Source organism: Episyrphus balteatus, chromosome 1, assembly GCF_945859705.1.
Source record: "Episyrphus balteatus chromosome 1, idEpiBalt1.1, whole genome shotgun sequence".
In the NCBI taxonomy this organism is placed as follows: Eukaryota; Metazoa; Arthropoda; class Insecta; order Diptera; family Syrphidae; genus Episyrphus; species Episyrphus balteatus.
Window position 1 is genome coordinate 132247987 of NC_079134.1, and position 27676 is coordinate 132275662.

Sequence of the window (27676 nt, forward strand, 5' to 3'; positions counted from 1 at the left end):
TAAGCCTGGTACGCTGCTAGCGCTAAATTTTAGCTGAGATAAAATTCTCATACAAGTTATCGATAATTTGTATGGAATCCATTTTAGCTCAGATAAAATTTATCGATAATTTGTATGGGAGCTAAAATTTAGCGCGAGCAGCGTACCAGGCTTTAGGGAATAATTTCATTTCAAACCAAAATGAAGTCGTCACCCCACACCCTAGATAAATTAATAACATGATACTGAGCTCATGATCTTAGTAATAATTCATATGTGGTCAAATCAATCTTAAAATGGCTCTAAGCAAGCTCTAAACGCGGTGAATGGCGTTTAAGTTAAGCAATCGTTAAGCAACGTTGCTTAAATGTGTAAATTCTTTATAAATACACATTTTGTACTTAAAAGCTATTTAGAGGTTGTTTAACGTTAAACAACGTTTAAAATTCTTTTATAAATATGGCTGTTAGAACTAGTTGTATAAACGTGGTTCAGTCTATGATTTCAGAAGATAGAATTAACTGAACCATTGATAAAATATTTGTACAGCGGCTGCAGTGAAAACATTCAAAGATAATTTGTGAAATTATTGGCTATAATGGCCAATTACATGAAAACCTTTTTATATATTCATCAGGCTTAAACATCCTAAAAAAAATTGTTCCATGCAAACAGATCGGGCTAAATTTTAGCTCACATTTTTTCTTCGTTTCTCTTTACTTTTTTCCATTCAATAAAAATTGTACTGTAAGGGCCAGTTAAAACATACGTGGTTCAGCCTTGGTTCTGGAATATAGTTTGTCGATTTCGTTAGATTAGCTGGTTCAACTTTGGTTCAAGAGCATGGATTTAGCTATTTTAACCTAAAACCAGTGCTTAACTTCAGCTTGACCACTGATTTCAGAAGATAAAAGTTGCTGAAGTACAAATTAAGTGTATATTGAATAAATTGAAGTTATTCTTCTCACACACAGAAATACTACAAGAAGGTTCACTTCATCAGAAATAACAAATCTGGGGTCGAATTACGGCATACGTTCGTTATCGTATCGTTGCTATGTGTCCCTCCCTACAAACAATTTTGCTTATATAAAGCTTTACACAAGCAACCATAGCACCTGTAAAGCTTTATAGAAGCAAAATTGTTAGTCGGGCTATCTTTTTCTACTAAATAAATAGAGACAGAAATAATCAAAACGTTAACGTATGATCGTAATCGTGTACTGTAATTCAACCCCTGTTCTTAAATTTTGACTACTACATAAGTGCCGGGCTACACGGTGATTTTTCAATCGCCTAACAAATCAGAGGGGTTACCCCAAGTAACAATTTTACTTGCATAAGGTCCATTCTCTTCGATTCGGCAAGCTATAGTTTGTATACGTTTAGTTTAAGGCTTACTTACGCAAATCATCCATTTTGGAAAAAAAGGAGGTCTCCTTAAGGCTATCTGGAAGTGTTTAGAAAAAGCCTTGTAAATGTAAGTTAAAGAAGACCTTTATAAGACCTGTTTGAACCGTTCTAAAGAAGTCTTCTATTTTCAAGTGACAGAAGGCTTTCATAAGACCTGTTTAAAGAGGTTCTTGTAAGTATGCAATGTTTTCATCTCTCAAGTATGCAATGTTTTTCACCAATAAGTATGCAAAGCTTTTATCCTGCAGATATGCAATGTTTGTAACGCTTTAGAAAAAAACATTGCATTTTTATGTGAGGTTTCAATTAGCTCCCTTTTCTCCACTCATCTTTAATATTCGAGCATGGGTCTACTGGTAAGGTGCTGGCTTGGTATGCAAAGGTACGTGGGATCGATTCCTGGCCGGGCCATTTGTGAAATAAAAAAAATGTGTTCTTTTTCAATTAAAATAAAATTCTTCCCATTTCAGGACGACAGGAAAAGCATTGACATAGCCAAAAAAGAAGAAAAAACAAAATAGAAAAAAATTAAAAGAAAAAAAAAATCAATAAAATCTTTTTTTTTTTTATTCATAAATTCAACATCTTATAACAACCTCCATAAGGCCTTATTATAACATCCAATGCAAATGATAGTTTCCTTAGCGAAGCTATAGTTTCCCTAAAATGTTTCATTGTTTTGTAAAAAGGCCTGCATAAGGTCGTTTTACGCTGTTCGTCACAAGCTATTAGCTTGTGGATTGCCTGTGGAGGAAGGTCTTGGGGAAATTCGGTAATGTGCGCCAAAATGATTTGCATAAGACTTGTCCTTCTTCTTAAACAAGTCAAAAAATAGCTTGCATTGACCCTTATGAAAGCTAAATTGTTACTTGGGACATTCTATAAAAAACGAAACGAAAACGATCGTTCGTTTTTGAAAAACGAAAGAAAATTTGCGACAGATACAGAACAAATTCTTTCGTTTTTCAAGTTATATGAATCAAACCTTTCGCACACACGAAAACGTTTGTTCGTTTTCGCCATACAAAATCTCACGCGTAGGCAAGGGGAGTGAGGATTTTACTCTTTTTTACGTTTGTTCCTAGAAAATGTAAATTGGAACGTGATTGGGCTCAACACTACTGTGTAGCCAGGCCCTTATGTTAAAATAAAAAAAAAAATTTATTGCAAAAAAAAAGAATTTGCATGAAAAAAATATTTATTGCAACTGAAAAATATTTGCATTAAAAAAAATTTGTATTGCAACTGAAAAATATTTGTATTGAAAAAAAAAATATTTGTTGCAACTAAAAATATTTCCCAAATATTTTTCATTTGCAATAAAATTTTTTTAATGCAAATATTTTTCAGTTGCAATAAATATTTTTTTTTAATTGATTTTTTTTTATTTGCAATTAATACTTTTTTAAAAATTTGTAATGGGGAGCAAACGTATTTATAATAAAATTAGTTTTTACAGCCCTGGTACATGTTCATTGTACAAAGCCAGAAAAGAACTATAAGTCAGCTATTACATGAAGCCTCAAGAGGCGTGACTCTTTTTTCGAATTTTCTTTTGATAATCATTCTGTGAGGCGCGTACTATTACACGACGCCTCTTGAGTCAAAGACTCAAATTTGACATTTCTTTTAATTTAAGTATTGTTGTTGTTGTATTCCACCAAGAAGTAAAAAGAAATGAAAGGGAATGTTGAAAAAAGAAAGAGTGGAAAAAGAAACGTCAAAAAAGAGTCTCAGAATTTTGGCCCACGAGCCACGACTCTCCGGTCGGATAATTTTGTGTTTTATCTTCTTTCTCTTTTGCACTCATTAGTTTTGAAAAGAGGCGCGCCTCTTGAGGCTTCATGTAATAGCTGACTAACTTCAAAAAACAATTAATTTATTAAAGTCTGTTTTCACTAGACCCTAAATGAGATAATTTCGCAAATGAGGTCATTTCAGATTTCAAATTCAATTTTTTTTCTATGGAATTTGAAATTCGAAATGAGATAATTTGCGTAATTATCTTATTTAAGGTATAGTGAAAACAACCTATAAGGCTGTCTCACATTACCAACGACAAAAAATGCCATCGACAGCATTTTTTGTATGAAGAAAAAATCCACATCTGAACGCATTTTCATTCGAATTGGCAGCATTCACTTTCCAGCTCACTTCTGATCCGTTTTTTACGGAACAATCAAAATAAAAAAACTCCTCATAACAACACTGTTTTCACACCCAAAATTGACAACAAAATGACAGCTTAAAAAATTTCCAATGACGTTAACCATCACTGCAATTTTTTCAAGGGATACGCCATCCATTTATATATAGATATCAGTAATTAAAAACGAGAAAGTGTCGCAAATTTCCTCCATAAACCTCACTATTTAATCTTAATTTTCATTTTATTAATAAATTTAAGTATTCTTTTATACAATTCAAACATTTTCCCCACATAACTCTCAAAGAGTAACCCAAAAAAAGTGCACTAAAAATTCATACGGAAGAGAAGAAGAAAAAAAAATTCGTTCAATTGTCGGGGAGAAAATTTTTTTTTTTTTTTATTATTCTTTTATCACAAAAAAAAAATCAAAACAGAGTTTTGATTAAATAATTTTTTATCAAAAAAAAAAAAAACAACCAATTAGCAACAAAACATTTTCCATTTTTGTTAAATAGAAAAATGATTTTGAGGAAAAATAATGATCAGCAAAAGTTGTAGCAGCAGCACCCGCCGACGCATTGTGTGACGAATGACCTACAAATTTATGGAAAAAGAAAAAAATCTTTAAAACGAGAAAACCAGCAGCAGCAAAAATTCAAGTAAAAATTTTTAAATTTTTAAATTTTGCATAAAATCGAACTTTGTATTGTTTTTTTTTTTTATTTATCACAATCTTATCGAATCTTTATATTTTTGTGTTTTTTTTTTCTTAGTTTTGTTCAACAAAAAAAACCAATTGCTAAAAAAAAACTGGATAGAAAATTTGTATAGACGAGAAAAATAAAAAAAAAAAAAAACAAAAAAACAATGGACATCGAAACACAAGAAATTCGTCTGGCCCGACAAAGAGCCTCTGTCAAATGGCTTCTCTCGAAAGCATTCAACAACCGAGTGCCAGAGAACCTCAAAGAACCCTTCTATCGCGACAATGAAAACCAAGAGCGACTCAAACCCCAAATCACAGTAGAAATGGGCAATTCAACACTCTATTGCCAAACCCTATCGAACTTGTATCTAGACCCGAATTATCAAAGTCTGAATCACTGTTCGATATTACAAACACTAGCACGAAAAGGAGTACCAGTTAAAGAATCTCCAGATATGCCAATAACCGAAACCATATTAATTCAAACAAATCCATTACGAATCAACGCCCACATATCTGTGATAGAATCATTGATGATTTTGTATGCAAAAGAGATATCATCTGGCGATCGAATACCAAATGCCATAAAGAGAATTTGTGGCGGTGGCGGCAATTTTCAAATGGCTAGCGTTCAGAATTGTGAACAGTATTTGTTGGCATGGATATCGCATGTTTGTGCTTCGTTGAAGAAACGCATTGGCCAAGAAGTCGAACGCGGTGCAACCGACGATGAAGGTGTTCGCCTTCAAGTACCAGACATTCCTCCGATCCGCGATTTTCAAGATTTATGCGATGGCGTTTGCTTGGCTTTACTCATTTCATACTATTGCCCTAAAGTTGTTCCGTGGACAAGTGTAAGGATAAATTATTTGCCAGCTGTTGCAGATTCAATTCACAACGTTTTATTAGTAAGTAATTTTTCTCAAAAACATTTGCCATACTCTGTTTTTCATATGACCCCGGAGGATATAACTTATATGCGTGGTTCGATGAAGCCAAATTTGATTGCACTCATGGCTGATTTGTTTAATTTGTTTGAGATTCATCCAGCTAAATGTGTGTGCTATCCTGGTATGGATGCTCAGGTGACTCGATCAGCATCTGAGAGTGTAATCCATCGTAGGCCCACTCCACCGAGGGATTTCCGTTCGGTTGAGGAGAATAACTATTCGCCGGTGGGTAATGATGAAGGTTTTGTAGTTCATAAAAGTCGTGGAGTTGCAACTTTGTCATCGGTACAGAATCAAGAACCATTGGTTCCGGCACGTTTGCGTCAGGCCAAAGAGAAGATTAATTTGGAGACGAAAGCAGACGAAAGGGGTGATTATGTACCAGCTGGTCGACCAAGCAATTGGGAAGATCAACGACGTCCGAGTTATGCAGGACGAAGATCACGACGCAATTCTTCCAGTGAAGATTCTCAACTGACTATAGAGAACTTTGGTGGGTCACAAGATCAGTTGAATATGATTGGGCGAGGTATCGAACGAGATCGTGATCGAGAACGTGAGAGGGAAAGAGAGCGAACACTTTCAAATGCAAGTATTGAGCCGGCTGTTGCAGTAAGATCGTCAATTGCCGATGCTAGAGGTACTCTACAACTTGGCTATGATACCGATTCCGGTTCAGAAAAACAAGATCGCGAAACGGAAAAAACATCAATTAGACGCCAAGGAAGCGTTGATAATATATCATCACCTCGCAATACCAAACATTCCAACAATAATAAAAAAGAACTTTCAGACGGGGATTTATCATCACATAGCGGTTTGAATAATTCAAAAACAAATGTCTTCAATAGCGTCAGTTCAGTAGAAGAAACAACAACAACAACACCCAAGCGAAAGACATCTTTTGCTGAATTACCATCTAATACGACAACTTGGCATCAACAGTCGGCTTTGCAACAACAAACTGATGATAATGAATTGTATCCCGAAGATGAAAGTCGTTCGGTGGTTGATGCTTCGAAACTGACTACAATTCGATTGAAACTTGAAGAGAAACGTCGTAGAATTGAACAGGAAAAACGTAAAATTGAAGTTGCTCTCTCGAAACATCAAGAGAAGGTGGGAAAAGCAGCTTTTTTACAAGCTATTAAACAACCCTATGGTTCACAGCAGCATATTCCAGATCAATTTAGTCGACAACCTGTGCAGCAGGCTTTTGGATCGACTCCACAAATTCCACATGCTTTCAATTCTACTCCCAGTTATAATTCCCAGCCAACAAATTCCGAGCCTCCTTATGTTCAACATCAACCACCACCACAAACACATCAAATTCAGCAACAACAACTTCATCAACAACAAAATCAACAACAACAGCAACATCAACAAATTCAACAACAACAACAGATTCAACAACATCAACAACAACTTCAACAACAACATCCACATCAACAACAACTAAATTCACAACAACAACCACAACATATTCAGTATATAAACGAGAATGGCCAATATATAAACCAACGTCCAGTGTCAATGTCCATGCAGAATCAATCGCCATTCATGCAAAAGCCACAAAACAGTCAGCAGCAACAGCAACAGCAGTCGATGATGTTCAACCGTGGAGGAGTCGGTGGCGTTGGAGATGGTCAAATGGAAAACGGTGGCTACAACAAGCATGGCAGTCAGCAATTGCATCATATTCAATATCCAATCGAACATACTCAATACCAGTCACATCAACAACAATACATCAGCCGTCCACCAGAGTACGAACATTATTCTCCTCAACCACAACATGTGCGCGATCACAATTCGCCACAGCCGCCAAATCAATATTACTTATACGAATCGTCACCGCAGCCGACACACCGAAAAACTTGGGGTCAACCCGAACAAGTTCATCTTCAACAAACTCACTATCAACCACAACCCATACAATTGATCGATATAAATGCATGGCAGTCACAAACTCTATCACCTAAACTCAACAGCAGTGAACCTGGTGCTTGGAATTCTCCCTCAAACCATCAACAGAATAGCAGTGCTGGCAGTGGATTCATGTTGCATCAAAATGAAGATAACGATTATTGTCACCAGGAGAAATCCTATCAGAATCTATTTCAGGTACACCAGCCAAATACTCAAAGTAGACAAACACCACCCAGATCTATGATGGCCAATCACATGGAGAGTCGTCAAATGAAATCATCGCCTGTACCACTTCCATATGATGAAATGGCACCACAGAGTATTTGTTTCATTGGCGATGATGACGATGTCGTGGAGCAGATTGAAATGAACATCGAATCGGCCAACATGCGAAAGATGGCTGACTTCAATCAAAGCATGCGACAACAGAGAGGTTTGAATATAACAAGTGGCAGCTTGACTTACAGGATACCATCACCATCTAGACCAAGTCTAAATGCAAACAGTTTTCAAGATCCACAAGAAGAAACCACAATTGAGAAAGGATTTTACATCTCCTTTGATAATGATCAGCCAAAAAGACCCAAACCTCCATTGCGAACCAAACGTTCACCTAAAGTCGAAAAGAGTTCAGATACCATTGATAGAGGACAAAAACTGCCAAATATCTATGATAAATCTGAGATTCAGCGCAATAGTAGCAATTTCGAAAATAACAATGCCACATATAACAAATACAAAGATGCGCCCATTCAACTGCGACAAATTGTTGAAAGTCACGATTCTAAAGCGCTCGATAGACGTCATTTGGAAGATGTTACAAAGAAACAACAACAATTGCAGAATTCTTCAACACAACAGCAGCAGCATCAATTGCAAAAGACATTTAGCATGATGCAATTGAACGAACCAAAAGAGAACAAGGCGTTGCTAATTGAAACGGAAATTTCCAATTTGAATCCAGAATCTGTCGATGAAATGGAGCGCAGGAAGGAGAAAATAATGTTGCTTTCGCTGCAGCGGCGTCAACTGCAGGAGGAGGCAAAGGCACGTAAAGAAATTGAGGCGATGCAGCGTCGTGAAAAAGAACAAGAAAAGGAAGAAGAACGCATGCGAAAAAAAGAAGAACAAGCAGCACGAAGGGCTGCAATTCTCGAGCAACATAGACTGAAAAAAGCTATTGAAGAAGCCGAACGTGAGGGCAAGGTTATTGATCGTTCGGATTTACCATCGCAAAATCAGACACGCATACGTATGCAAAAACCGACTCGTCCACGTCCGAAAACAATCCATGTCGAAACTAGTTCGGTTGATTTGAATGAAGGTTCTACAACATTGAGTTCCAGTCGTGGCAAAAAGGGCTCGATCACAAATCTCGCCGACTATAGTCAGCGATCGAAATTAACACGAGATTTATATAGAGGCTCACAAGACTCTTTAGCTATGAAAGCACCTGGTGCGGGTCGAGCAACACCGCCGCGACGTGCACCGTCACCCGGAATGGGTTCATCGGGTCGACACATGCCTTCGCCGACAGGACCAGGCTCACTTCCGCCCGGATTGGTGTCAAAACGTCGTGGCATCGAGGATAGTTCAAGTGATATATCTTCGTCGAATCCAAATTCCATAATGGAATATTCGGGTCCGAAGCTCTACAAACAACCAGCGGCTAAATCGAATCGCGGCATCATATTAAATGCCGTCGAATACTGTATATTTCCTGGCGCTGTAAATCGCGATTCCAAACAAAAAGTTCTCGAAAAGATTGCCAGATCCGAAGCAAAACACTTTTTGATTTTGTTCCGTGATGCTGGTTGCCAATTTAGAGCTTTATACAGTTTTGTGCCAGAATTGGAACAAGTTTTGAAATTGTATGGTACTGGGCCTAGTCATGTCGACGAAGTCATGTTTGATAAATTCTTTAAATATAACTCAGGCGGTAAATGTTTCTCCCAAGTTCATACAAAGCATCTGACAGTCACAATCGATGCATTTACAATACATAATTCATTATGGCAAGGAAAGAAAGTTCAGTTACCAAGTAAAAAGGACATGGCACTCGTAATATAAATTTTAAATAAAACAACAAAACAAAAAAAGACATTTGTTATCTTGGAATATAATTATTAAATTGAAATACGATATTTAAAACAAAACAAAAAAAATTAAACTACAGCAAGAAAAAGGATGTTTAGTTTCTTAATAATAAGCTTTGAAAATTAATACGCATTCTTCAAAAAAAAAATATTGCTGCCTATGCCGAACTTTTAATTATTTTTTTTTCACAGACTATGATTTATATTGTAATAAACAACAAAAACAAAAAAAAAAAAAACATATTTAAAAAAAATAATAATTATTATTAAAAACTAACAGGACTGTCATTTAATGAATATAATAATAATAATAATTTGGCCAAGTTGATTTCTATGTTTTGTGTATTTCGACTCGACGAATGTGGTTCCTCTTCGGCTCGTTTGTATATGGTCCCGCAAAATGGCAATGAAGCACAGGATATATCCCATTAACTATATCCCGATGCTTAACAAGATGACGTTAGGACTGGGATTATTGCTTGGTGTCTTCCTCCGCTGGGATCATATCTTTTGGGAAATGGCACAAAAACACAATAGAAGAATATTGAATACAAATTTAACAATGATATAATATGACATATTTAAAAAAATAAAACTTACGTTATTTGGTAAATAAAATTATAATTTTTGTATTTCAAAGTTATTGAAATATTAATAAATAACAAATATTAATATTAATAATAATAATTTATGTTTGTTTCTTTGTTTAATGTTTTAAAGGTTTCAGAAGATTGTCATCATTGAAAATCTGGCCAACCTATAATATATTGAGATCAAATGATTTGCTCTCCAGATCCTGAAAAGACAAAGGCAGGATTCTTGCGGTGTGCACAGGTCAGGAGAACATGCGACAAAGCTGGGTATACCACATAATACTTCTGCTAGGAATAGAAGCCTCTCTTTCGGGAGTGAATTATTCTGTGGCATAAAAAAGCTCACAGAATCAAAATCTCATTCCTCAATGACAAAGTGGATAAAGAACAGCCTTCGGGCACTGGGCTGCTCTCCCTATGTTGCGTGTGCTGTGAGGTAGCAAGCTTTTAATTGTGGTGAGCGACAAGTTTTCCGGGGACTGGTCCATGCCACTTGTTTAGGATCATTTTAATTTCTACATTACCTAAACTATGCAAATAAAAATGGTTTAAAAATAGCACGCTCTGCGTTAATTAGGGAATCAAGTATATCTACCTACCAGGAATTGCAATTTTGAAGATGATTTGAAAAAAAAATTCCGACAGTTTTGTTATATCAAATTTTGTTTCTTTATTGAAAGGTAAATCAATTTCAAAAGAAATTCCAAAAGATAAGATAAATTAATTATTTCCAAGTCGAGTTAAATCCTTTTTTTGTATGAATTTTGGACTCGAAGGGTGTGAATTCTCCTATTAAAGGGAAGTTAATTGACCCGTTCTTTTGAGGCTAATAACTTCTCACAGAGACAAAACAACATTCTCTAGGCCTTCATTTTTTTCGCATTCTCTATCATCGCAATGTCAAGATCAATAATTATTGTTATCTCGTGTTTGGAACACGCAAAAATTCCTCTATAGTACTTGTATACAAACATACTTTATATCGCATTGCAAGAAAAAAAAAAATATCAAGTGCAATCATGTTTTATTCAATTGGTGGAATGGTTGCTACTTGGACTTCTGTACACACAAATGTGTGGTAGCATTTGTTGAATCATATCATTCAGTTTCGTGTTGTCGGTTATGAATCATTTTCGTTCAGATATACATAAGTATACATAGCACAATGCAAAAAAAAAAAAAACAGGTGTGGAAAAAGTATATACATCAGAACTTCATGTTGATTAGAAAGATATCAGAGACATTTTTGATGTTATTTTCCTTTAAAATATTAAGAAGAAAAAAATAACATTTTTAAAAGACAAATCACAGATGTCTTGCATTGGCTACTTGATGTTTTTACTTTTGTTAGGCCAGTCTTTCAGTAAAATGTTTAAAGTGGTATAGTAAATTGTATTTCTTTTTTTTTATAATTTTTGCACTCTCAAGGATTATGACACTCCTTTATATTGCGAGCGTTAGGGAAATTGGAAAGGTTTTCAATTTCTGAATATTACAATGAGAGGGAAACTGAGAGGGGGTATTCTACAAGCTGAAGAAAAGATCTTTATGTTTAACACTATATGCAAAATAAGGCTCAGGGTTGTATGTAAATTGCTATTTTACTGGAAAATTAGGTCTACAGCACTTACCATATAAATAGGAGAAACAAATCAGATGACCAAGTCCATGTTCGAGAGCCGTAAATGTTCCTTTAAATATCTATATCATTTCATTTTTAAGGCGTGTTGTCTTTGAATTTTTTTTCCAAAAAGTTGAGTTGAAGAAACACCAAACCAAGTAATAGGAAATGCACTTTAGTTTCACATCTTAGTTCATAAATATCTAAATTTCTAAAAAAAAATAGTTTTTTTTTATCTAGGTACAAACATTTTTTTTATGTTTATATACATTACATTATACATTATACATATGTACAATATACAGAGTGTCCAAAAGTAATGGATCAAACGAAATATGCTGATTGGGAAACTGAAGGGCTCTCAGAATTTGGTAACTTGTTCATCCCAAATCTTTACGGTTTTCGATTTAATGCAATTCTTGTGAAATTTCGAAAAAAACCCTACTTTTGCTCTGGAAAACCCTGTTTTGTTGAACTCAAATTGTAATATTTTACGATCTAACTGCAACTTTAGAAACTTTTATACTTTTTTGAAAACTACAATAACAGGGCAACTTTTTAAAATAATAAACCATTCTCACCATACAAATTTTTTTTGCGGTGTTGCTCTCAAATAAAAGATAAAAATTGATTTTTTATAAAACTTGAAACTGTTTGCAGGAAATGGCGTGTGGAATAAAAAATATTTTGATTAATTAATTGTTCCTAATTATTTGGCAATGTTTTTGTAAAAGAATTTTAAAAAACAAAAATCAATAATGGGCGCAGGAAGCAAAATACTGTTGCTAAGTAGAAATTTTTCGAAATTTCACAAGAATTGCATTAAATCGAAAACCGTAAAGATTTGGAATGAACAAGTTACCAAATTCTGAGAGCCCTTAAGTTTCCCAATCAGTATATTTCGTTTGATCCATTACTTTTGGGACACCCTGTATATTTTTTCTATAACCGCAACTTAAATGAGGTTGGTAGCTTCTGCCGTCCGGGTAACTTCCCGAACAGAATTAGGATGTACATAGTTATGAAACAACGACAAGCCTCTGAAACGGACGGATTTGCTGATAACGACTCTAGCCATAAACACTTGGTGGTAGCACCTTCAAGATGTTGTTGTTCAAAGATTGTAATAAGAAGATAGGATGATTTGTGTACTTTTAGTATTTTTTTCATTTAGTACCTTAGTCTTGTTATGTAAGAATAAGTCACTATGGCGTATGCGTAACATTTTTTTTCTATAGAAAAACTTTAGTATTTTAGTCTTGTTTCTATGGAAAAACTTATTCAGTTATAAATTTGTATCACTGAGCAATTAATGCAACAAATTGATCTATTGTATTATTATTGATTTTCAAAAACCAATTTTGAGCGGAGGAAGGAAAATACTGTTGCAAAGTAGGAATTTTTCGAAATTTCACAAGAACTACATTTAATCGAAAACCGTAAGGATTTGGGACGAACTAGTTACCAAATTCTGAGAGCCCTTAAGTTGGTCTATCAGCATATTCCGTTTGATACATTACTTTTGGGACACCCTGTATAACCGGTCATTTAAATTTTACAAGTAAGATGCAAAGATGAACGAGTTGGATTTGAATGCTTTTTTATAATGTAATACATATAAATCGGAAGTTCGGTTTTTAAATAGATAGGGTTTCTTGTGATTCATATTGTTTTAAAAAAATATAGTTTTCATTAATATTTTTGTTAAAGCCATCCTGTAAGTTGGAATTGCTATCAAACAAAAAAAAAATTTTCATATAAGGCAGAAGACTTTTTAAAACCCATAGATAAGCGGGGTCGGATGCTGTCGGATCCATTTTTTTCTGAATCTTGCTAAGAAAAAACATGAGATTTTTATAAAGTGATCTATAAAAATGTCAAAAACGGTTGTTTTTTTTTATTGAAAAACCTTTTTGATGATCATGATTTTTTTAACGTTTTATTGATCAATATTTATTAGGTCTGTTTGGGTACTGCCTAACAGAAATATGTCTACTTTTGTTTTGCAAAAACAATGTACAAAACTACACAATTCCAGAGTACCTAAACAGAGATTGGGTTAAAAATATTGAAAGAATTAGAAATATTTCTGCTTTAGGGTGGATAAATCAGACCTATTTTATCGCAAATAAAAATGTAATTTTTGATTTGTTTCAAATGAAAAAGTATTTCTTGTAAAATCTAATGGAAAGGTAAAATCGCTTCTACTTAATTGTATAAACATTTGAATGCCTTGGTGAATAATCAATCAACTGGCTTTCATCCCAGAAAATTTGGTTAAACTTTTTCTTTTTAGTGATATGAGAGTTTTTTTTCAAAACTCAATCAAAATTTTTGCCATAACCAGGCGCCCAAGATGACGAATTAAAAAAAAATATAAAAGCTAATAGTTTCTATTTAAAATCGTTTTTTCAAAACTCAACAAAACCAATACAAAATGTACGAAGGTTTTGCAAAACTAAACAAAATTGCAGTTTTTTTGAAAAACTCAATTAAGTTTGCAGTTGTTGGAAAGACTTTTCTTTTTTTAAATATTATTATTGTTTTAGATTATACATGGGTTGATTGGTTTTAGTCATACATTGGTACATACACTATGCATAAAAGGTATAACGTTATGTAGAAAAAAGTGTTCTTTTGGATTTGTTTCATTGTGAAAAAACGCGATGTTTTCATTTTCAAAATAAAGAAAAATCATTTCAAATCTTAAAGTAAAAGTTAAGCCTATCGATTAGCATTGCAAGAAAGAACAACTCTTCGTTTATACTTTTTGAAAATTTGGTTTTGTATTCAAATTAGAAACAAGAAACTTTCTCCTGAAAAACTTGAAAAAAACATTTGTTGAATTTTGCAAAAGCACTCCTCAATAATTTATAGCTGCGTTCCATTGGGAATATTTATCTTCTGCTTAGTACATAAAACAGCTTTGAACTACTTTTTCAATAGAGCAAAAGTCGTTCAAAGTAGTTTTAAGCACTAAGCAGCAGAAAAATGTTTCCTAAGGAACGCAGCTTATAAATCCACTCAATAAAAAAAATGCAATTACTTATTATAAGATATTTATTCTTGTCAGACTTATTTCCCAATTTATTCAAAATAACTCGTATAAAAATCATAAATGATTGTACTTATAGAAACACCTAAAGGTCTACTTAGTTGACCACAAGGAAGCGCCGCTAGCAAAAGTTGTCCCTCCTCTTTCGTCGCACAAGCATCGTAGGCTAACAACAGAGCTTTTGGGGTAGGATACTTATTAACAATAGCTATGGCACGTTCCATCGACAATGTTCGCAATTGCAATAACTGTTTTATAAAAATATCACGAATAGTCAGTCCACTATTTCGTGATGAATCATCATAGAAATCTTTAAATTTCAACAAACCAATTGTAGAATCATGTGGCGTACAACATTGGATGTCTTCCTTAGCTGTACTTATCAATAGCTTATCTTTGTAGTGACGAATTAACGAACTAGTCATTGCTTTCAAATACAAAATCGACTCCCAATGGTTGTTGGTGTATTTGATTTGAAAATCACCATGAACTTGTGTATTCACAGCTGATTGAAGTAAAGTTGGCACTGGCAAACCAACATGTTCATTGTTTCCATAGTTTTCTATTAAATAAATCAAATTCTGAATCTTACTACTTTTCAGTCGAAACTTTTGCTCATGGAAACGACCATCGCGAATGCTACTCGCAAAGTCGTCCATTCGTTTACGTTCAACTATGTAAGGAAGGACAAGTTCTCTGCCTCGTTCATCACGACATATCCATGTAAAATCTCCGATTGTGAGACGACGAACTTCGTGAGGAATTTGTAGCTTTTCAATGTAATCTCGGGTTTTGTCGAATGTTTTCTTGGTTTTGCCATTTGTCTCTTGAATATCGACAAGAAGAAGTATTCGAAAGGTACCCGGACTGGCAATGATTTGTTCCTGAGCTTCTTCAAGTTCTAATTGTTTGGCCTTTTGTTTTTCAGTAAGTTCTCTCTTTTTTGATTCTTTTTTAGATTTTTGAACAGATTTAACGACTGTTTTGATGTCATTCGAATATGTGCTAGCTGTTGTATTTAATATCGAAGCTGGATCGGTTTCGCGTTGTTGTTGCAGTTCTTGATCAATGAGATCACATAGTTTTTGACCAAATCCTCGTAAAATCGCACAGTCTCTTCCGGTGGCAAGTGGAAGAGGAAATTGACGTAGTGATTGGAGTGCTTCTCGCATTCTGTGTTGTGATTTGTAGTTTTTTTTAATGGCTTCTTCCAGCCAACGTTCAATCCATTTCTCAAATATTGGATTGGGATTTTTCAAGGTAATTTCTATACATTGTTGATTGTCCATTTATAGAAATATATTAAAGTATCAATAATATTATTTAAAACAAGAATAACAAGTTTTATAATTTAAAAGTAAACAAACAAAAACCTAAACGTCAAAAAGTAGTTGGGTTTACACAACTGAACTGAGTTTCTGTTTGTCACATACGCACAGGGTGATTGAAATTTTTTTCATGTGTGAGAAATATAAAAAACTGCATTTATTTTACGATTTTTGTTTTTTTCTTTTTCCTTTTTGAGGAGTGATAGCCCCGTTCCCATCATAGAGGAAGGAATATCTAGAGAGCAGACTCGTACCCTCCTTGTCTAAAACACCGGCAAATTAAATTTCAGATAATTGGTATACATCTTTCTTATTTTTCTCTTGTTTTCCTATCTGTGAATACGTGTGAATGTGAAATGTATAAAGGCTTGGCCACACCGGTGGGTATGAGGTACCGGTACGGGTAGCGGTAACGATATTTGTATTAAAAAAATTCCACATCTGAACGTTGATGTGTCAGTTTGGAATTTTGTTCATACAAGTACCGTTACCGCCAAGCCTTAAAGGCTTGGCCACACCGGAGGGTACATGCGGTAGCGGTACGGGTAATTGTATGAAAAAAATTCCAAACTGACACATCAACGTTCAGATGTGGAATGCGGTAGAGGTACGGGTAGCGGTAACGATATTTGTATGAAAAAAATTCCACATCTGAACGTTGATATGTCAGTTTGGAATTTTTTTCATACAAGTACCCTCACCGCTACCCGTACCGCTACCGCATACCCTCCAGTGTGGCCAAGCCTTAATGCGTTAAATACCTTTCTTTCACCAGTAGATGTCATCACAAACAGGTTTGTGCCATTGTATTCCTATAGTACTCTCATGAAGTAGAATTTTCTGTTTTGCATCGCCACCGCTGGGATTGCTTTTGAATTTAAACATGATTTTTGTTTGTATATGAACTTGAATAGCATGTCCGGGACACGTCCGGGACATATCCGGGACAAGTCCGGGACATATCCGGGACACGTCCGGGACACGTCCGCGGACACGTCCGGGACATGTCCGAGAAATGTCCGGGACACGTCCGGGACACGCCCGGGACATGACTGGGACATGACTGGGACACGTCCGGGACATGTCTATGACACGTCCGGGACATGTCTGGGACACGTCCGGGACATGTCTGGAACACGTCCGGGACATGTCTGGGACACGTCCGGGACATGTCTGGGACACGTCCAATTTTGCTTCTATAATGTTTTAAAGAAGCAACAATTGCATCTGTAAAGCTTTATAGAACCAAAATTGTTTGATGGGCGTGTCTGGGACACGTCCGGGACATGTCCAGGACATGTCCGGGACACGTCCGGGATATGTCCGGGACACGTCCGGGACATGTCCGGGACATGTCCGGGACACGTCCGTGACATGTCCGGGACATGTCCATGACACCCTACTAACAATTTTGCTTCTATAATGCCTTACCGTCCGGGACATGTCTGGGACACGTCCGGGACATGTCCGGGACACGTCTGGGACATGTCCGGGACACGTCCGGGACATGTCCAGGACATGTCCGGGTCATGTCCAGGACACGTCCGGGAAATGTCCGGGACACGTCCGGGACATGTCCCATTGTTAGTAGGGTGTCATGGACATGTCCCGGACGTGTCCCGGACATGTCCGGGACACGTTCGGGACACGTCCAAGACATGTCCGGGACATGTCCGGGACATGTCTGGGACACGTCCTGGACATGTCTGGGACACGTCCGGGACACGTCCGGGACATGTCTATGACACCCTACTAACAATTTTGCTTCTATAATGCTTTACAGAAGCAACAATTGCATCTGTAAAGCTTAATAGAACCAAAATTGTTTAATGGGGCACGTCCGAGACACGTCCGGGACATGTCCGGGACACGTCTGGGACACGTCCTTAATATATCCGGGACACGTCCGGGATATGTCCGGGACACGTCCGGGACATGTCTGGGAAACGTCCGGGACATGTCTGGGACACGTCCGGGATATGTCCGGGACACGTCCGGGACATGTCCATGACACCCTACTAACAATTTTGCTTCTATAATGCTTTACAGAAGCAACAATTGCATCTGTAAAGCTTTATAGAACCAAAATTGTTTAATGGGCACGTCCGGGACACGTCCGGGACATGTCCGGGACACGTCCGGGACATGTCCGGGACACGTCCGGGATATGTCCGGGACACGTCCGGAACATGTCCATGACACCCTTCTAACAATTTTGCTTCTATAATGCTTTACAGAAGCAACAATTGCATCTGTAAAGCTTTATAGAACCAAAATTGTTTAATGTTCACGTCCGGGACACGTCCGGGACATGTCCGGGACACGTCCGGGACATGTCCGGGACATGTCTGGGACATGTCTAGGACACGTCTGTTACATGTCCGGGACACGTCCGGGACATGTCCGGGATACGTCCGGGACATGTCTGGGACACGTCCGGGATATGTCCGGGACACGTCCGGAACATGTCCATGACACCCTTCTAACAATTTTGCTTCTATAATGCTTTACAGAAGCAACAATTGCATCTGTAAAGCTTTATAGAACCAAAATTGTTTAATGTTCACGTCCGGGACACGTCCGGGACATGTCCGGGACACGTCCGGGACATGTCCGGGACACGTCCGGGACATGTCCGGGACATGTCTGGGACATGTCTAGGACACGTCTGTTACATGTCCGGGACACGTCCGGGACATGTCCGGGATACGTCCGGGACATGTCTGGGACACGTCCGGGACATGTCTGGGACACGTCCGGGATATGTCCGGGACACGTCCGGGACATGTCTGGAACACGTCCGGGACATGTCCGGGACATGTCTGGGACATGTCTAGGACACGTCTGTTACATGTCCGGGACACGTTCGGGATATGTCCGGGACACGTCCGGGACATGTCTGGGACACGTCCGGGACATGTCCGGGACATGTCTGGGACATGTCTAGGACACGTCTGTTACATGTCCGGGACACGTCCGGGACATGTCCGGGATACGTCCGGGACATGTCTGGGACACGTCCGGGACATGTCTGGGACACGTCCGGGATATGTCCGGGACACGTCCGGAACATGTCCATGACACCCTTCTAACAATTTTGCTTCTATAATGCTTTACAGAAGCAACAATTGCATCTGTAAAGCTTTATAGAACCAAAATTGTTTAATGGGCACGTCCGGGACACGTCCGGGACATGTCCGGGACACGTCCGGGACATGTCCTGGACACGTCCGGGACATGTCCTGGACACGTCCGGGACATGTCCGGGACACGTCCGGGACATGTCCGGGACACGTCCGTGACATGTCCGGGACACGTCCGTGACATGTCCGGGACACGTCCGGGACACGTCCGTGACATGTCCGGGACACGTCCGGGACATGTCCGGGACACGTCCGGGATATGTCCGGGACACGTTCGGGACATGTCCGGAACACGTCCGGGACATGTCTGGGACACGCCCGGGACATGTCCGGGATACGTCCGGGACATGTCCGGGACACGTCCGGGACACGCCCGGGATATGTCCGGGACACGTGCGGGACATGTGTCCTAACAATTTTGCTTCTATAATGCTTTACAGAAGCAACAATTGCATCTGTAAAGCTTTATAGAACCAAAATTGTTTAATGGGGCACGTCCGGGACACGTCCAGGACATGTCCGGGACACGTCCGGGACACTTCCGGGACACGTCCGGGACATGTCCGGGACACGTCCGGGACATGTCCGGGACACGTCCGGGACATGTCCGGGACACGTCCGGGACATGTCCGGGACATGTCCGGGACACGTCCGGGACACGTCCTTAATATATCCGGGACACGTCCGGGACATGTCTGGGACATGTCTGGGACAAGTCCGGGACATGTCTGGGACATGTCTAGGACACGTCTGGGACATGTCCGGGACACGTCCGGGACATGTCCGGGACACGTCCGGGACACGTCCGGGACATGTCCGGGACACGTCCGGGATATGTCCGGGACACGTCCGGGACATGTCTGGGACACGTCCGGAACATGTCTGGGACACGTCCGGGACATGTCTGGGACACGTCCGGGATATGTCCTGGACACTTCCGGAACATGTCCATGACACCCTTCTTACAATTTTGCTTCTATAATGCTTTACAGAAGCAACAATTGCATCTGTAAAGCTTTATAGAACCAAAATTGTTTAATGGGCACGTCCGGGACACGTCCGTGACATGTCCGGGACACGTCCGTGACATGTCCGGGACACGTCCGTGACATGTCCGGGACACGTCCGTGACATGTCCGGGACACGTCCGTGACATGTCCGGGACACGTCCGGGACATGTCCGGGACACGTCCGGGACACGTCCGGGATATGTCCGGGACACGTGCGGGACATGTCCGTGACACGTCCGGGACATGTCTGGGACACGTCCGGGACATGTCCGGGATACGTCCGGGACATGTCCGGGACACGTCCGGGACACGTCCTTAATATGTCCGGGACACGTCCTTAATATGGCCGGGACATGTCCGGGACACGTCCGGGACATGTCCTGGACATGTCCGGGACACGTCCGTTAGCGCCAAGAAATAATATTGTAGATAGGGGAAAAAACCAACGGCAAGCCACAAAGCCACAATCGTACTCTTAATTTTGCTCATCGAACGCACTAAGAATATAAAAATCTGAAAGTTTTTAAAAAAATTTTTTTTCCAAGATTTTGACTTTGAAATCGAGTCAGTTGATTGAAATAGCTTGATTAAAAATCTAAAATAAGTGTACAATACTGGATTTGAATGATATCATTCATAACTGTAAGTGTTGCCGTTGTTTTTTAATATTTATTTTTTAATTTTAAGTGATTTTTTTGCCCCTACCTCCTATAAAGGGGGAGATAGACCCCCACTCATATTCAAAAAAGAACATAAAACCGTTACTAATTCTTGGCGCCCCTAAAAGTAATGAAATATAAGTTCAAGTGACCTCAACTCAAAAAATTTATAAAGCATTTCGCCCAGGTACGACAGTGGGCTCATCAGTTAGATCTGTCGTACCCTTACTAAGACGCCTTATTTTGGTCGATGTTTACCGACACTATATATTATATGTACCTGGGCGAAACGCTTTATAAATTTTTGGAGTTGAGGTCACTTGAACTTATATTAAATTATATTCAATCACTCCACTTAAAATAAAAATAATTTTAATAATTTTGTATTAATTTTGTTATTGTTTTGTTCGTTTACACTGCAAAATCATTTGAAGTGCTTATTAATAAAATATTAATACGACCGACGCATAAAAGAAATGCATTTATGATATATTGAAATTAACAGAATATGAAATTAACAGCAATATTTTATTAACAGAAATCAAAATAAGCTTGTAAATTGAAAGGAAAAAAAAAGCTTTTGAAAGCTTACAATCCACTTTTATGTGACCTTGTGCTTTTTATTTGTATCTTCATATAGTATGTCCATCCATTCATTCAAAAACAAAAAACAGCTGATTTTGGGTCCACTAAAAGAAGTGCTACAAGTCAATCGCCCCTGCCGTTTCTCTTGTTATTGTTAATACGAATACCATCCACCTATTGTACGATTCAAAAGCTCATTTTAGAATGACAGTGGCAAAACTTCCTGTCTGAAACAGCCTATTTTTACAAACCCCAAACAGACATTCCTTGTGAATACTGAGAATGAGAAGCATAGTGTTCCATCACCACCCATTCACACCCCCATTGAGCATGATGGCAGGTGGCAAGCAGGCAGTCAACCGTCATGGTTAAATTCTTTGTGAAAGGCCTTCAGTTGTATTTTAACCGTCTACCCGGGTGCTTCTTCATTGAGGAATTATAATTCGGCTAAGTTTTTTAAAAATTCCATCCTAGAATTTATCAAATATTGTATTATGTATGATAGTAATAATTGGAAGGTATTATTTCACGTTAGTGAGATTTAGATTTATCTGCAGAAAATGACAGGTTTGCCATGGGCATTTTACTTGTTTAAATGCAGTGAAACTGCAAGCAAATTGTAACGGTCGCAAGTGGGTTTTTCTTGTCGTGTGTGTTGGGGAGGTGTTTTCTTTTTGAGTTCTGTTTATTTCTTCAGTTTTTTGTTTGAAGTGTGCTCTTGTTTCGAGTTGTGCTCGTGACGTGTCCGCCGGTGTATGATATGTTATGCAAGCAATAACCAAGCTATTCCCTTTGTCATAGAGCAATGCTAAAATTATAGCAAAACCGGGTCAAGGGCCAGTTAAGTGACAGAAGTGCATGAGTTTCACAAGCGGAAAGCCAACAAGGAGTGTGTTGTTGTTAATAGTTGTTATGCAAGAGTAAAAGATTCTTCAAGGAAATTTTGCAAAAACACAAAAAAGTTTTCGTCGTCGACTATGGGATACAAGAGTGAAATCAAATTCGGTACCTATCTACTTGAAAACTTGAAGTATTCTTTGAAATTTGACTTCGTATAAATTGTAGTTAAACTGATACCAACGTTAAAGATATTAAATAAAACAAATTTAAGGATATCATACAAAGTGAATGTCATTGGACCTTGTTGACTAAATAAAAAGTAAGTATTTTTTTATTTTGGAAAAATTGGAATTATCTAACTTCTCGTTGTTGGCTTTAACGTAAATTTGCCGCTAAAAATTGCTGAGTTTTAAGTTTTGAATTTATAAAAAAATAATTGAGATCATAGTTATATAAGATTTCAAAGCTCATTTTTAAATGTGTGAAGGAAAATTTAAAGAATCAAATGAGAGAAACTTGCTTATGTCCATAAGGGCGGAAAATCTGCAGAATATAATGTGCCTTCAAATTTATGGGTTACATAAATAAACACAAGAATAATTAGGAGAATGAAGAGGATGATTAAAACTACGACTGCATTTGTGACTTCTGTCCTGGAACTATTGAGTGTTGATTCCCAAAAATAAAATACTTGAGTTTGAATGTGAGAACATTAACATCACGTAATAAATAAATCAAATAAATCATTCTGGGAACGGTTTCATAAAAATAAAACCAAAAATTAAAAAAATTTATCAAACCATTTTAAAGAAATTAATCTAAAAAAAAAAAAATTGATTTTTTTAAATCAATAAAATGGATTTTTGGCAATTTAACCAAGTTTTAAGTTTATTGTTTGTCATCTAACATCTTAGATAGATGTTTGTTATAAGAAAAATATTTTTTAGACCATTATTAGAGGTACCAGCTATAAAACCGTTTTCTTGAAGTCGTGGAAAAAAGCTTGAAGTATATCCCACGGTGGTCTTAAAAACGCGGCAGGTTTTATAAAAATGGATCCCAAAAGTAATGATGCAGATTTGTTCGAAATGATCTCAGGATTCCAAATTTGTTAGTTTCAAAATCGTACCTGATCCCTTTTTTGAGTTACAGGCATTATACATATACATACATTTGACTTGCAATGAAAAAAAAAAAAAAATAAACAAAAAACAAAAGCACATTATAATGTCCTATACCTTTTTGGAAAGCTAAAATATACTCCTTTAATTTGATGTTTATTTGAAGTTGATTGAGTAAATAGTTTTTGAGAAATTTAATTTTAAAGTTATTATTTTAGAAAAAATAATTTTTTTTCTTTTAGTTTATTTTACTCTATTGTTTTTAATAAAGGGTAAAATTTTTTACACAAATCAATGCTCTCATTGATTTTAAGTCAAAAAAACAAAAAACCGCATGTTTAAAAGTATCTTAATTTTTGAGATTTAAGAAAAATGTATCTTTTCTCCAATATTTTTTTAGCTTTTTTTTAATTTTTTTTTCAAATAAAAAAAAATTAGCCTCAAATTAAATGGAAAAAAAGGTCACTGTAACACGTTGCTGATCAGGACGTCTTCTTTTTTTTTTAAATTAACGCGAAAAGTCAACGTGGATTCATGAAAAATGGCTCTCACGATGAAAATCGAGAAGAGGTTTTGTGGTCCCTGAGGACCTTAGCTGTCCTGAAATCTATGTAATATGGGATATTTTTTTGTTATACGTAACATTATAACTCTTACATTTCAAAAATAGTCCTGAAATATTAAGAACGTAATAAAAATAACTTTAAAATATATAAAAATTAAAAAAAAAATACAAAACTTTGAAAATGGCAAAAAAAAAAAACATTTAAAAAAACACCAAAAATTAACAAAAAATCTCAAAAAAGGTGCCAAAATACCACTTTTCGTTCTTGGGGTTGATTCTGAGTCACACTTAGTGTGATTAGAACTTACAAATCTGTTGATTAAATAACCATTATACACATTTTTCCTTAGGAACAAATGAACCAATAATAAAAGTGCCTATCTTTTCTTTCCATTTTTGAAAAACTAGAATAGTTTTTTGCACCTATTTTTAAGGATTTGACTAAGAACTAAATAGAACATTCAATTTTGAAAAAAACTTGTACCTTGTAATTCAAAGGTAAAAAAAATTAACATAAATAAAAAGTTATTTTTTTTTTTTTTAATTTTGACTTTGAAATTAAATTTCTCAAAAACTATTTACTCAATCAACTTCAAATAAACATCAAATTCAAGGAGTATATTTTAGCTTTCCAAAAAGGTATAGGACATTATAATGTACTTTTGTTTTTTGTTTAATTTTTTTTCCTTGCAAGTCAAATGTATGTATATATATGTATAATATAATGCCTGTAACTCAAAAAAGGGATCAGGTAAGATTTTGAAACTTACAATTTTGGAATCCTGAGATTCGAACAAATCTGCATCATTACTTTTGGGATCCATTTTTATAAAACCTGCCGCGTTTTCAAGACCACCGTGAACCATAATGTCAAAAAAGAAAAATTTAAAAAAAAAAACATATCGATACCTTCCCGTAAGAATGTATTAAGCTAAATTTTTTTCGAAAATGACTTTTTGATGTGGAAATATACTATAAGTTGAGTGCCACATTTTGGTACCATCATGTATACAAATGAAGCTAGAGAGAAAACAAAATTGTGCAGCCCATACATTTCCTCACAGAATAATTTTGTTTTTTTGCGTTTCCTGAACAATTTTAGAAATGTCGCTTAATACATTCTTACGGGAAGGTGTCGATATGTACATATGTAGGTACAGGGTGATTCAGGAGTAATGTACCAAAAATCTAGAGTGTATGGGTTGGGTTGACACAAGAAAAAATCGTATGGGAGGGGGGGTCTATTCCCCCTCGTTTAGCCGGGGGCAATTTAAAAAAAAATTGACTAAGTTTAGAAAAAAAAATTATTAAAAATCAACGGTTATACCTACAATAACCTTTTTGTAAAGCCAAAAACGTAGTCTTTTTCAAAAATTTTAAATTGAGCCATTTTATTGCATAGTTTTTTAAAAATTAATTTTCAAATCAAAATTAAAAAAAAAAAAATCGAAAAAAAATTCAAACTAAAAAAAAAAATTTTAAAATTGTATGATATTAAGCACTGGTTTAGTTTTTGAAATTCGATGTTCTTATTTGTTTTTAAATAGAAAACAGAAAACTGGATCCAAAAATATATTGTCATTTTCGGGAAATTGACAAAAAACCAAAACTACTTTTTTTCTAAGAAACCTCTTTATTTTTTGTTTTAGCGTTGAAAAATTAATTTATGAAACATTAACCATTCCATTCGTCAATTATTTTGTAAACATTCATACTTAAAATAAGGATACAATAAAGTTATACAGTATTGGATTAACATTGATTGATCAACTTTTTTACGGTTTGCTGTTTTCGTTTAAAAACAAACAAAAATTGTATTTTGAAAACGAAAATAGTACTTAACTACATAAAATTTTGAAAAAAATTTGTTGAAAATTTTTGTTTTCAATTTTTTTTTCGAAATTTCGATTTTGAAAATTAATTTTTGAAAAACTGTATCATAAATAAGTTTTAATCAAAAACAAGATAAAACACTAGGTTTTTCTAGAAGCAATTGTTGCTTCTGTAAAGCATTATAGAAGCAAAATTGTTAGAAGGGCCGTTGATTTTGAATAATTTTTTTACCAAATTAAGTCAATTTTGTAGAAAATTAGCCCTCCCCCCCCGGCTAAACGGGGGAGAATAGACCCCCCTCTCCCATACGATTTTTTTCTTGTCTCGACATAACCTACCCGCTCCAGCTTTTTGTCAGCGCACATTACTCCTGAATCACCCCGTATATGTAGTTGAATCAATTTTTTGAAAACTTATCAATGTTTTTATTATGTAGATTAATGTTTCCTTTTTATTCTACAAAATGTTTTTGTTGAAAATATTTTTTGTAGGTATGTATATAAAAAACTATTTTTTTTATGAAATCGGGTCCAACGATTTTCAAAAAAAAAGTGTTAATATACTACTGCATGCTTCGTTTGGAGGTCAAAACTACTTAAAGACACGGTTTTGTAATTTGAAAAACAATACGTTGAAAACATGCCAATTGATTTCTTGTATAACAAAGAATTAAAAAGTTTTAAAGTAAATTTTCAAACATTCTTAAAAAAAAATATTGGTATGCCATTCAAAGCAAATATATACCTAATGGACACATAAAAACAAAGTTTCAGGACAGGGTTCGGACTTCAGTTTCAAAATTTCGAAGCAAATTTGAAAAAAAAGTATATTTCAAAATTAAACTTTCAGAACATTTATTTACAAAAATTTATTCTAAAAAAAATAATTTACAACAAAATTATTTTTCTTCACTTTTTTGATGATCTTTTCCAAAAAACCTTTCTCATCTAGTGGTTGTAATGGTACTTTGGGGGTAAAACTCTATCCAACAAATCCAACATCCAACAAATTTTTGATCAGGAATTCTCCAAAATCAGTCAAAATTACTTTGATAAACTTTATTTATATCTTGAATTCGAAGAATAATTGACCTCCATTCATCATTTGAGATTTCAGTTGAGCTTTATTTCTCAATGCCTCGACCAGATTTAAAATTGAAGTTAAATCCCTTTCTCTAAATTTATTATTTGAAAAATATTTTTCAATCAAGAAATAGAAGTAGATCCTGAAAAAGAGAAGTAGATTTTATTTTGTTCCCAAAATCGAAATAAATCTACTTCGATCGAAGTAAAGTCCGAACCCTGGGATCTATTTAAAAAATTGATTATTTTAAAAAGTCCAAAAATGTGTTTATCGAAAAATTTCATGTTTAATTTCACAGTTTTTCTAGTTCAATGACCGATAACAATGGTTCAAAAATATTATTAAATTTAAAGATATGATATTTTTTTGCCACACACACTAGTTTACCTTTAGTGTAGGATGCTAAAAGTGTTTGAAACCCAAATATTTGTAAACAAAACATAAATACTCGTCTTGTTATCGTATTTGCTATCGCTAAAGATAGATCTGCTGCCAGCTGTAAGGCTTCATAGGGAATAAGCAAACTTTGTCAATACACAAAATAATCTCAAAAATATTCTCTTATAACTTTTGATTAAAAAATTAATCCGCTTTTCACCGTAAAAGTGTATATTTACTATTCTTGTACTAGAATCTCCCTTCTTTTCAAAAAAATCTTTTTTAGTATTTTTTTTTTTAGACTTTTCCCATTCTGTTTTTGTACAAATAATAAAATGGCCCTTGCATACTTAGTTGTTATCATCGTTGATGGCTATAATCCGTCCCCAATGTTTACCTTAAAAACTCTTATCAATAAGCGGTTCATATCTTTGTTCAAAAAATAGCTTTTAAAGTAAGCATTTCCGTATTGCATCTTAAGATGGTTTCATTGTTATTAAAAAAATTATATTTAAAAATCCAATTTAATTTTTGAAAATTTCGTTTTTTTCACAGTTTCAATTGTTTCGGCTAATTTCGTTTTACGAATTTTCCATTTAGGTAAATTAAAGTTATACATTTTTAACTCAAACGAGCA

General features: G+C 35.9%; 2 protein-coding genes and 1 long non-coding RNA gene across 3 annotated transcripts; 1 reads left to right on the plus strand and 2 right to left on the minus strand.

Annotated features, from left to right (window-relative positions):
- Positions 1 to 3661: 3661 nt before the first annotated feature.
- Positions 3662 to 10077, plus strand: LOC129919784 (patronin). The gene is made up of 3 exons (XM_056000835.1): positions 3662 to 4200; positions 4315 to 9833; positions 9946 to 10077. The coding sequence occupies exon 2, from the start codon at positions 4409 to 4411 to the stop codon at positions 9197 to 9199; it is 4791 nt and encodes a 1596-aa protein (XP_055856810.1). The 5' UTR covers positions 3662 to 4200; positions 4315 to 4408; the 3' UTR covers positions 9200 to 9833; positions 9946 to 10077.
- On the minus strand, positions 9945 to 10976 carry LOC129919823 (uncharacterized). Its single transcript, XR_008773119.1, has 2 exons — positions 10418 to 10976; positions 9945 to 10347 (listed from the first exon to the last, which is right to left on the minus strand). It is a non-coding gene; the product is annotated as an uncharacterized LOC129919823 (long non-coding RNA).
- Positions 10977 to 14481: 3505 nt separating this feature from the next.
- On the minus strand, positions 14482 to 15833 carry LOC129919791 (crossover junction endonuclease MUS81). Its single transcript, XM_056000848.1, has one exon. It carries the CDS (start codon positions 15781 to 15783, stop codon positions 14527 to 14529), a length of 1257 nt encoding a protein of 418 aa, XP_055856823.1. The 5' UTR covers positions 15784 to 15833; the 3' UTR covers positions 14482 to 14526.
- Between the last annotated feature and the right edge of the window lie 11843 nt (positions 15834 to 27676).

Coding starts and splice junctions, on each gene's coding strand:
- LOC129919791 (XM_056000848.1), bottom strand. CDS start 15,783: ATGGACAATCAACAATGTATAGAAATTACCTTGAAAAATCCCAATCCA.
- LOC129919784 (XM_056000835.1), top strand. CDS start 4,409: ATGGACATCGAAACACAAGAAATTCGTCTGGCCCGACAAAGAGCCTCT.